The sequence below is a fragment of the Mangifera indica genome, chromosome 11, assembly GCF_011075055.1.
Source record: "Mangifera indica cultivar Alphonso chromosome 11, CATAS_Mindica_2.1, whole genome shotgun sequence".
NCBI lineage: Eukaryota > Viridiplantae > Streptophyta > Magnoliopsida > Sapindales > Anacardiaceae > Mangifera > Mangifera indica.
In genome coordinates this window covers 13,755,539-13,768,198 of record NC_058147.1, presented here as the reverse complement: position 1 = coordinate 13,768,198, position 12,660 = coordinate 13,755,539, and the positions used below count along the sequence as shown (strand labels likewise).

Sequence of the window (12,660 nt, the reverse complement as noted above, 5' to 3'; positions counted from 1 at the left end):
TATATTGTAATAATATAGAATTATTAGACAATAAATAATCAAAGAAGTTTTAACACATTATAAGCTATATCTTATAGGGAATCTTGATGCATTATCATTAACTCCCCTTTGGGCAAAGAATATGATATGCTATTGGAATCCTAAGCACAATATTCAATTGCCAAAATGAGGACCTTTTGAACATATGATTTTTGAAAGAAATATCACCTTTGAGTAGATAAACATTCTAAACCACTGTTCATCCTTTACCAAATAGAAAAACACATGTTAAATGAATAAACCCAATCACCATTGGGTGCATTGAATATATTGACGACTTGTATTTTCAGGAAATTAATGTTGTGCTTCATAAAATGGATATATCATTGCTATGAAAATTTTGTAAGCTTCTATGACTACATTGCCATATACAACAGAGTTGATATTATATATTCATTAGTCTTAATATAAAAGAGTACTTTACCACAATATTCAATCCAAAATTCAATTTTACTCTAAATAAAGTCTCATAAACGTTTCATACACCTTTACATATCACCATAAGCCCCCCAAAAAACTACCATGTATATTGCTTGCCTTTTATGTGCCACCACACACTTTCAAACACATCATGCATAATTCGTGCACTTTTATGCGCTTCGATAAGCCATTCGTGTGCCCTCAGGTGCCATCACATGTTCTTACTATGCTTCACACATCACCTTAAACCTTTCAAAAGGTTCTAATATGTTTCATCTATCTTTTAGGTGCTCATACACAGTAGAAAACCCTTTATGCACTGCCTTAATACTCCTAGGACCATCTCATGTGCCTTAATGCACTATATTAACCATTCATATGCTTTCACAAGCTAAAGTAATATTTTCACAAACACATACACACGTGGTAAATAAACACAGACACTCCATGCGAACATTCATGTGCCAAGATAACACCACCATAGGATTTTATACACTGATAAATAAATGCACATGCTTACAGGCGTTGGAACAATGATCTCACAAGCTAAAAAACATTTTTACCCATTACACGTGAGTTTGGTAAGCCCATTGACCGATTAACTTGTTAACCATTAACCCCAAGTTTGGTAAACCCATTGACTAAACTGGTTAGGTAATCGGGTTTCCTGATTTGATTTCAACCTGCATTTATTAAGAACCCTAATTTTCAAAAGTCGATGCCATCGATGCCAAATTTAGATATTTTGATCATCGATCGGTCTGGTTACCATGGGAGAAATGATGTCCACTTGCCATGATTTCACCTAGTGCACTTCTGAGTGACGATGATGAGCAAATTTACCAAAATTGAGATGGAACCCATGATGGTTATGTAACAATTCCAGTCCCAATTTCAACTGATTTTTTATCGATATAGGGCTCAAAAACTTGTTTAAAATCATGTATGATATTCAACAAATGCAAATATATGATTTTCATGCTCAATTTCTAATTAATTTAACAAGATTCCCTAAACCTTAATTTGGGATAATGCCAAGATAATCCCATTTTCATAAAAAATACATATTTTATAGCCTAAATGTGTTGGCTCTAATACCAAATGTAAGCAAAGTCATTATCACACAACACAATTACAGAATTGCTAACCTTAACGATTATGTTTCGATTTTCCATTCAAACACAGTAGACCATAAAACATTGTAATTCATATATTAGAAGCTCAGACAAACCTATTTGCACCATTTTGTTGTAGAAAATTGATGCAAAAAGGACTGATTGTCGATCCTTAAACAAGCCTTCCTTGAAAGGTTCAAAATGCGATATGCAAACAAGGAGCCAAAAATATATCACATCTTTTTATTTTTGGAAGGGGACCTAACCCTTTCTTTTATATTTCAATTAAAAAGTTAATTGGCTCTCTCATAAAAAACCTAATAACTTTATTATTCACACTTATAATCTAAATTAATAACCACAATATGAAGTATATTAGCCCATTTTTGAACAATTACATTGAACTAATAGAACTCATAGAACAATTACATAGAGTATATATTCATTTGAATAAACCAATAGTGTAACAAATTTTAATTTACTTAAGCTATATTTGGTTTGAATAATCTTTTATTAGAAATAAATTAACTAAAGGGTATAAACTATTATTATGTTTGATAAAGTTTGGCTAAAATTTATAAATATAAATAATTATTACGTTTAGTTGAATATAATAAAAAAAATTTAAGATATCATTTCATTTAAATACGTTTAGGTATAATTATTTTGAAATATTTTTTATATTTCTTGAAATATAAATTAAAAATAAGGGTATTTTTATTCTTAAAAAATTAATAAGTATAGATATAATTGTAACAAAATTAAGATTACTTTAATAATGTTTTAATATCTATGAAAATAGTAATCGAACTAGCCCCTATATTAACTATTATATTACTATTAAAAATAAAATTTTATCAAAATATTTTGTTAGCTATAAGTCAAATAAAATAATCTAAATAATAAAAAAATAAATTATCAAAATAATTTTCGTAACCCCCTATTAAACTTAACCTTATTTGTATCTTTGCCCAATATAATGAGTAGACAACTCCCATCATTTATGAAATTCTGGACCGTAAGCTGATGTGGTATGTCATGTGAATGTGTAAAATAAATGTCAAAGGACACGATTCGTCAAAAATTCAAAAAAGGAGAACTATATGATTGAAGAAATGAAATTAAATGATGTTTTAGGGCAAAAAAAGTCATTCCAAAAAGAATTATGAGCAGAAATAGACTACATATCTCTCTTTTATGTGGTAAACAAACTTCTTAGTCCTGTCATTTTCTTCTCTCCATAGTCCTGTATTTTTTTAACTCCATGGCTTCATCATCATCTTCTTCCCCAACCTATCAAACTAAATATGATGTTTTCCTTAGTTTTAGAGGTGAGGATGTACGTAATAACTTCACAAGCCATCTCTATGCCGCTTTGTGTCGAAAGCAAGTTGAAACCTTCATTGATGAACAAGGACTCAAGCGAGGAGATGAAATTTCACCTATGCTTTTGAAAGCAATCGAAGAATCAAAGATTTCAGTTATTATTTTCTCAAAAGACTACGCTTCCTCAAGATGGTGCTTAGATGAACTATCAAAGATCCTTGAATGCAAACGAATGAATGGCCAAATGGTCATACCAGTTTTCTACCAGGTGGATCCATCAGATGTACGTAAGCAGGACGGAAGTTTTAAAGATTCATTTTTGAAGCATGCAGAGCGTTTCAAGGATATGAAAGAAAAGATTCAGAAATGGAGGGATGCTTTGACTGAAGCTGCCGATCTATCAGGATGGGATTCTTCTGTCACCAAGTGAATCTAATTTTCTCTACATCTATATATATAATCATTTTTATATAAATATATGTGATTGTATCTGTGTATCATGAAAATAGATGTAGAGAAAATTTTCTGGGTTTGTAAAAGAGATGAAAAACACATATTGAGTTTCCATGATATTAAATTGGCATGTAAGGCATGATAATGTTACTTTTTGGCAAAGTAATTTGAATTCAATTTTCAAAAATGATTTAAATTTAAGAAGGATGTTACAGTAATTACATTAATTACATTTTTTTTTTCAAAGAGAACATTTTCTCTTGCAAGTAATAAGAGAAAATTTATCTCATTTAATGTCATAAACAAAGAGCCATTTTTCAAGTGAGGACTCTTAGAAAGTTGCCTTGATCATTCAGTTTGCTGTGGAAGTTGGAAAATATATAAATATTAACGTTGTGTTCTACTATATTTTGGTGGTCGATTTCAACTAATTATTACTAATCTTCACATTGATAGGCCTGACGCTCAACTTGTGGACAAAATTGTTGATGATATTTTGGAAAAATTGAAAGATGCATCATACTTGAATGATTCCAGTGGCCTAATTGGATTAAGTTCACGCATTGAGAGAGTAAGATCGTTATTATGTATTGGGTTGATTGATTTTCAAGTTTTAGGAATTTGGGGAATGGGTGGTATAGGTAAAACAACCATTGCGGGAGCTGTTTTCAACCAAATTTCAAGCCAATTTGAAGGTTGTTGCTTCAGTATTAATGTTAGAGAAGAATCGGAAAAATATGGACTAGTTCACATAAGAGACCAAGTTCTTTCACAGTTATTGGAAGAAAATCTCAAAATAGGCAGTCCTGTTATACCACAATATATCCAGAGGCGACTTCAACGCAAAAAAGTACTCATTGTCCTTGATGATGTGAATGATTTAAGACAATTAGAGGTTTTGGCTGGAGGCCTTCGTCAATTTGGTAAAGGAAGTAGAATCATCATTACAACAAGAGATAAGCAAGTGCTTCATTGTTTTGGAGTCAATGACATATATGAGGTTGAGGGATTAAATTATAATGAAGCTCTTCAACTCTTTAGTAATTATGCTTTCAAAGGAAACCATCCCTTGGAGCATCTCCGGGAGCTCTCAATCAAGATACTAAATTTTGCCAATGGCAATCCACTGGCTCTTAAAATATTGGGCTCCTCCCTTTACCAAAAGAGCAAACGAGAATGGGAAAGTGCATTGTATAACTTACAAAGGCTTTGCGATCCTCAAATCTACGATGTGTTGAAAGTTAGTTATGATGGTTTAAGCAGTGAAGAAAAAAGTATATTTCTTGATATTGCATGTTTTTTTAAAGGGAAGGATAGAGATTGTGTTGCAGAATTATTAGATTGCCATTACTCTTTGGGCAGCCTCATAAATAAATCCTTGGTAACAATATCAGCCAATAAGCTTCAAATGCATGATTTATTACAAGAAATGGGTCGAGATATTGTTTACAAAGAATCTAAAACAGAACCTGGCAGACGTAGCAGATTGTGGCATCATGAAGATATTTACCACATATTGAAAAACAGTAAGGTAGGAGTCCAACTAATTTGATTATATATATTTCTTTCCTTTGCTTCAACCCTCTAATAAACAATCAGTGTTAAGATGTTCACTTTACTAATTATCTATTCTATTTTGACTTATTCATTGCTTTTGGTTTACTAGGGGACTGATTTAGTTGAAGGCATATTCTTAAATATGTTCAAAATTAAAGAGTTGAAATTGAGTTCAAGAGCATTTGCAGATATGTGTAATCTTAGATTGATGAAATTCTATAATCATGCCCTTTACGTAGACTCTGTGGATATTTCCAAAGTAAAGCTTCATGCAGGCTTAAAATATCTTTCTGATAAGTTGAGATATCTCTATTGGGCTGGATATCCAATGAAAACATTGCCATCGAACTTTACTCCAGCGAGCCTTGTTCAACTTGAATTACCCTGTAGCAATGTTCAACAACTCTGGAAAGGAACAAAGGTAGAATTTATTATTCACATACATCTTTCTTTTATTTATATAAAAATTTGTGCTTCAAGATCAGCATTACTAATTTAGTTCTGTAAATCATTTTTTGCTGCAGCAAGCCTTCAATTTAAAGTCAATTGATCTTTATATGTCCAAGAACCTGATTAAGATGCCAGACCTGTCAGAAGCCCCGCAACTTGAGTTTATAAATCTTGAAGAATGCAGAAGCTTGGTTGAGGTTCCCTCATCTATACAACATTTGAACAACCTTAGTTTCCTATGCTTACGGGGCTGCGAAAGTCTTAAAGTCTTTCCAAGAAACATTCATTTTGCTTCTCGTATAATTCTTGATCTCTCCTTTTGCATTAATCTCATTGAGTTTCCTCATATTTCGGGGAATGTAGAGCAACTCTTTTTAAATGGGACTGCAATTGAAGAAGTTCCTTCGTCGATAGAATGTTTAAGTGAGCTTGTATTATTAGACCTGACAAAATGTACAAAGCTCAAGAGTATTTCAACTAGCATTTGCAAATTGAAGTCTTTGCAGTTGCTTTTTCTTTGGAACTGTTCTAAACTTGAAATTTTCCCAGAAATCTTTGAGGAAATGGAAGATTTGGTAGAGCTTAATTTACATGGAACAGCAATAAAGACACTGCCATCGACAATTCAACATCTAATTGGGCTTCGCTCTTTGGAGTTACGGCATTGCAAGCATCTTCAGACTATTCCAAGCAGCATCTGTAATTTAACATCTTTGGGTGAAATTGATCTAACTGGATGCTCGAAACTTGATATGTTGCCTGAGAACTTGGGGGATTTAATATCTTTGAAAAGGCTTAAAGCGACAAGAGCTACTATATGTCGACTTCCTTTCTCTGTTGCAAAGTGGAAACAGATAACAGATTTAGATTTATCTTTCTGTGCTTTAACAGAAATTCCAAAACATCTCTGCTGTGCATCCTCATTGGTATCATTAGATTTATCTGGAAACCCTTTTGAGACGCTACCTACCAATTTCAAGCAACTTTCTCAGCTGAAAAACCTTTACTTAGAGAGCTGCAATATGCTTCTATCATTACCAGAGTTGCCATTATATCTAGAATATATTGATGTAGAAAATTGTGAGCAGCTTCAATTGCTGCCGGAGCTTCCCTCTAGTCTAAAAGAGTTAGATGCATCTGAACTTGAAAAATTATCTGAAAACTGCAGCTCAGATCAATGGGTTAATATAAGTTTCTTGTTTACAAACTGTCTGAATCTAATTCAGAAGACATGCATCAATACTTTGGCAGATTTACAGCAAAGAATTCAAATTATGGCAACTACATTACTGAGACTCTGCTATGAAGAGGTTCCCTTTCACTCTTTCTTTCGAGTTTTTCCACTCCTTTTACCTCTCTTATCATAATTCATAAATTTTGTTAATACAGGAAAGTGATGAGATACCTGCAATCAGCTTATGTCTACCTGGAAGTGAAATTCCTAACTGGTTCAGCTATCGAGGTTCTGGATCTTTAGTAACTATTCAGCTACATCAGAATTGGTGCAATAGAAGATTCATCGGATTTGCTTTATGTGCTGTTCTTTCCTTTGATGAGAGAAGTTGTTATGAGGAAGCAATTTCTGTAAATTGTAGTTACCGATTTGAAAGCAGTTCTGTTGATACTGTTCACTTTCGATGTAATTTCATGGCTGGAGCAGCCTTGGAGAATGGCATGATAATTGAGTCTGATCACTTGATATTGGGGTATAGTCCTTTAATGGATGTTAAACTACTTAATGGTGATTATACAACAGCCTCATTTGAGTTAAGCCCAATTATAATAGATCCCATGAGGAAAATAGAAGGTTGCAAGGTGAAAAGTTGTGGTGTCTGTCCTCTATATGCACAATCTGACTTGATCCAAGTTGATGTTTTTGTTGAGAAATCGGCAACCATAAATCAAGATTTTGGGGAAGCAATTGTAGAAGAATCCATCAGGGAGAGAGCTGACAGATTTGGGAGTTGCAGTTGGGGATCTGTGGAGGAGGAAGCAGAGCCGCATCCTAAAAGACTCTGCAGATATCAAGTAAACAACACGGAGAAATAGCAGTGGTTTCTTCCTCAAATTTACTGGTAATTCAACTATCAAATTTATATATAAGTTATTTAGAATCTAATTACCATGGAAGTTGGCACTGCATATTTTAAAAATATTTACAACTAATTCCGACCTTATTTATATTTAGAAACAAAAGACAGGGGTCTAAGCCTCCATATTATCTATTTTGTTTTAAGAATTTTGTGATTCCATTTAGTTATTTGATCTCTTATTTTGTTTCTTTTACCCATTGATTTGAACTCAGGCTGCTTGTTGGATCTTCTGTTGCTACAATTTTTCATGTTTTTATCTGTCATCTCATTAGAAATTTAATTTCTTATTTAGAGGAGTTGTTTGGTTGCTTAATTTAGTTGCTTGAGAAACAAATATTGGAGATATTCTTGGGAGTACATAGATGGGTTCTTTATGCTCCTAGTGTAGGAATGATGCGTTCGGGTATGTACGGTTTGAAGGTTTTACGATTCAACAGTTTGTCATCTCATAGTTATGTTATGTTCATTCATTCATTCATTCCCGTATCTGAATACAACACACACACACACTCGTTAGCCTTTTCACATGGTCTGTTTATAAAAGGAGTAGGAAACTTGGATTTCACTTGGTCTGTTTTAATGACTTCTGTGATGAGATTCGTGCGTGAATGCCTTTTCGTGACAAGCTGGCTACAGTTTTTACGTAGTCAAACAATATGTACTGATGGTAATTGCTTGTAACTTCCCACTCACCAAATTTCACATTATATAAGATCAAAGGTTGACGTCAATATATTTTGCAAACCATGGCAATTGGCGATCACGTTTATTAGTTTCTGTTTCCATAATGTTGTGTGCATATAATTGTATTATGTGATAATATTTCAAATATAGATATGATCTCACACCTGACATTACATTAATTTGTCCTCATATGATGTTGTTATGATACAATATGTGTACTGTTTTGATATATACAAGTGTTGGTTTTGTGTGTACCTAATCTAAGTATATAAACTATTTTTTCCTTCATTAAGAAAAGGGATTATTGATCTTGATTGAAACGAAATATTTTTAAGTGTTTTTGTTTATTTTGTAGATTTGTATTGTGTTTCTTTAATATGTTCATCTTTTAGATTCTACTGACAGGTCTATCTCTTTATATAGATCGTATAACTTGTTTCTAGACTCAAGATTGAAGGAAGTTCAACCTTAGCAATTGAAGAGATTTCAGTGTACTAATTCAAGCGGAACTTGAACTAAAACCTTATTGGGATGCTTGAAATATTAGAGGGATGCTCATGTATATTTCAAACTTGTGTGAAACTATTGTTAAGAAAGTTTTTAAATGAATTGAATAAGATTGTAAGCTCAATTACTTGAGCTAAATTCCTATTGGTAATTGACAGTTTGTGAGCTTAGTGAATTTGAAATGATCATAGGAATGTAGATTTTGTTTGTAACTGAACCATGTAAAAACTCATCGTCTTTGTTACTTTTTTGTTTATTAATTGCTTATGTTGTGTGCTTTACAAATTGTGTAAGAGATTTTATAACTCAAGCTTGATTTGCGCACAAAACCAACTTGTATCATAAATGATTACATTTTGGTATCATAATGGGTTTTGGTTTTTTTTTTTTAATATCCACTTAGGGTTGGTTACAATTCACTTGTTTCAATTTAGACGCATTAATGGGTCGGGCCAAGCCAAGCCAGCTCTGATGTAGCCTGTTGAACCTAAGGCACACACAGTTGTAGGCCTTTGGGTCATGGATTGAAAAACCGGACTAGACCGGCTGGTTCATCCGGTTCGACCGTGAATCGATACTGTAGACGGATACTATAGAAGACATAACCGTTTTAGGTTTGAAATCGGATTGAACCATGGTCGAACCACCGGTTCGCACCTGAACTACGGTCCAACCCGGTATGCTAGGTTCCCGGTTCAATGTTTCATCTAAAATAACCCTTTAATGTTTTTTCTTCTTCCTTGCACCAGACACATAGGGAGAGTTGCTGCAGGCGACAATTTACTTTGCTGCTCAAAAATTCAAAGTCCGTTCACTGATCTTTTGCCAATGACGGTTTATAGACGTCTACTAACGACGTTGAGGGTGTTGGTTTCTATCGCAGGCTTGCAATTCGCACCGATAAAAAACCCAATTCGCAGTGAAAAGAAAAGGTATACAGACAGCTTTCCAGATGGTCTTGGAGACGATCTTATTGTTGAAGTCCTGGACTCCAAGGGGAAGCATTATGGCCGTGTTGCAGCCCAAGTAGTAACTATTGCTGAGGATCCGGTATCAATTTTGATCCTTATTAGTTTTGACAAAAAGTTGGCTTTGGTGTTAGTTTGGTGGATGACTAATACTAAAGTAGGATGCAGACTGACAAACTGCGCTGGTGGTCAATTTATCATGAACCAGAACACGAGCTTGTGGGAAAGCTACAGCTTTACATCTATTACTCAACAAGTTCTGATGATAATAGTCAGCTCAAGTTGAGTTTCTACTTATTATTCTTGCCTTTTTAGTGATTCAAACTTGTTTTTGGAATAATATTCTTAAAGTTTGTCTTTAAATTGATTAATATTTAAGTTTCAGTAACCTTCTTCAAGTTTGTCTTTAAAAAAGCCCTATAAGTGTGTTTATTATACTTGCTATTTTAGCGATTCAAACTTGTTTTTGGAATAATCTTCTACAAGTTTGTCTTTAAATTGATTAATTTTTAAGTTCCAGTAATCTGACGCACCACCAAATGCCTTTTTTATAATTATTATTTTTTATCATGTTGATATTTCTAATAGGGATGGCCCTGATTGTTTGAGTCTTTAGGTTGGTTTAAAATGTTGTACGTTGTAAACTGTTAAGCAAACTTAAAGAATCAAGATGTTTTGTAAGTTGAGTGCATGTTAAATATTTTGATTAATTGTTGATTTTTCTTGACTTCCAAAGTTATTAGTAGAAAACATTGTTATCTATAGTGTTTGAATGTGGTAAAGCCGTATGAAGACCAATTCTTGCTATTTGGTTTTTGCATGGCTTTCTAAATGTTTTGATGCAAAGTTAATGGTTATTAAATTAATGTTCAATAATACATATATTTTGTTAATTATGAAAAGTATGCATAACATAAAATTTAGTATGTAAAGCACATGTAATTAGATATAATTTTTTTAGGGTATTATATAAAACTATAATTTTGGTTGAACCGATCGGTTCAAACGGTCTGACTAGAACTAGTACTGAAAACAGTTTTTACTCCGGTCCAGTTTTAAAAACCTTGCTTTGGGTCAAACTAACCCATAAAATATGTAAGGCCCGTGGCCTAACCCCATGTATATAGGGTCAGATCGACCTGCTTAAACAAAATTTTTTAAATTTTTTTAATAATTAATTTAAACATAAATCATTTTTCAATTATTAAAATTGAGTATAATAACTCGAATATTTTATTAACAGTCTCTTACTTGTGACAAAGAAATACTGTGTTTATATAATAAACAATATTATAATATACAAATAAATTAATTTTCATATTGTACAATTACAAATGTAAATATGATTTATATCATCAATTTACTCGTCCTCAACGTCCGATATTTTTAATTCTTTAAAGATATCTTTTGCAACTCGATTCCATAATTTAAAATCAGCGTTGATTCAATCCTTCAAACACATGATTGTCTCGATCATGTTTGGATATAAATTCAATCGTCTATCATCACTATGCATCCACCTGCACTAAAAGTAAATTTCAATGTTACAGTTGACATCATAAGGGTTAGTAAATCTCAGGCAATGGTGGCAAGCACATGGAAAGTTTTGTCTTTTTTTTCCATCATGTCAGAACATCTAGTTTCTTACCACCATATTGTTGAATAATTTTTGGATAATTCTCAATATTGATATAATTATAAAACTCACCATAATTTGTACTCTAACTTGTTATCTGCTTATCTTTGTGCAAGAGCCACCACATGCATGACTTTTTCTATCTGAACTACCAAAACTTACCTTTGGTTCTGAATTTTGTCCAACCCTTACATATTTTTGTTCATAATACATCTCCAATAAAAATTCTTTAACATTGTCTATGCAATTAATAGCGTTGGTAATTAACAAAATTTCATTAATAGCATCAAATAAATTTTTTACTTCCAATATTTTTACCCTAAGATCTAAGACATTGACAATGACATAAAATAAATGAATTCAATTCTAATATTTTTAAAATTTTTGTTCCATTTGCCTATATATATTTTAAAAAGTATTATGATACATATATTCTTTAAAAATATCACTTATTTCTATCATATAATACAAAATTGAATTAGTTAGATAATACACATTGAGCATTGATCCGTGGCTATCTTCAATGGTTCTAACATGTTCATTAGAGGTATAACAATCTCCCAATCATGATCTGTTAAAAACACAAGATGTTCCGAATCTATTGGTTAGGTATTAAAAAACTATGTTATAGGTACTTTATACACTTCGCATGCTTTTAATACAGGGTATATTGAATTTCACCTAGTTTTAACATTTATTTTTAATTTTTTTCATCTTAACCCCATTGATTTACATAATTCATAATATGTTTGTATTCATGATGGGGATGATGAAATGTCTAATTGTTGATATCTCAATTTTAGTCATATTCAAACTATCTTGAGCTATTTAATTAATAACATAACATGTACATCTAGTATAAAATAATTTTTCATTAAATGGAATAGGTATATGATTAAACATGAATTCAATAACTGTGTTATTATTTTTTGCATTATTAAAAGTCATTGTAAAAATAAAATTATTAATTTTATATTCATAAAAAATATTTACTAATACTTAATAAATTATAAGACCGTTATATGGATATTTTAAATTTCTAAATGTAATAACTTTTTTGCATAACTATCAGTTAAAATTAATATAATGGGCAGTTGCGTGTAGGTCTCTTATGTCTTGATTTGTAGTTGTTCATAAATTTGAAGTGATTGAAATTGCACTATTAAAATTACAAATTTCTCCAGTAACCTTTAATTTAATTAATTCATAATTTCTAGCAATGTCTGACTTAAGAGTTGATCTAGGAATTTTTTTAAATGTAGGTTTAACACTATTTTGCATCATCTATTTTAAAATTTCATCTATAGCATAAGAAAAATGTTGGTCAGAAGCAACAATATACCTGGCCATGTAGTTTTGCATTTTCATTTGACCGTACATGAAAGTGGACATTTCTTCCATGTGTCTGGAAC

General features: G+C 32.0%; 1 protein-coding gene across 1 annotated transcript; it reads left to right on the top strand.

Annotated features, from left to right (window-relative positions):
* The first annotated feature begins 2,806 nt into the window (after window positions 1–2,806).
* On the top strand, window positions 2,807–9,917 carry LOC123228767 (disease resistance-like protein DSC1). Its single transcript, XM_044654221.1, has 7 exons — window positions 2,807–3,326; window positions 3,810–4,884; window positions 5,020–5,331; window positions 5,435–6,670; window positions 6,750–7,435; window positions 9,528–9,694; window positions 9,781–9,917. The coding sequence occupies exons 1-5, from the start codon at window positions 2,839–2,841 to the stop codon at window positions 7,407–7,409; spliced, it is 3,771 nt and encodes a 1,256-aa protein (XP_044510156.1). The 5' UTR covers window positions 2,807–2,838; the 3' UTR covers window positions 7,410–7,435; window positions 9,528–9,694; window positions 9,781–9,917.
* Window positions 9,918–12,660: the final 2,743 nt, after the last annotated feature.

What these genes read in the sequence shown, in the direction of transcription:
- LOC123228767 (XM_044654221.1), top strand. Translation starts at nt 2,839, where the DNA reads ATGGCTTCATCATCATCTTCTTCCCCAACCTATCAAACTAAATATGAT. An exon ending in TGGGATTCTTCTGTCACCAA is followed by an intron (nt 3,327 to 3,809) that starts GTGAATCTAATT and finishes TCACATTGATAG; the next exon opens with GCCTGACGCTCAACTTGTGG. An exon ending in AACTCTGGAAAGGAACAAAG is followed by an intron (nt 5,332 to 5,434) that starts GTAGAATTTATT and finishes TTTTTGCTGCAG; the next exon opens with CAAGCCTTCAATTTAAAGTC.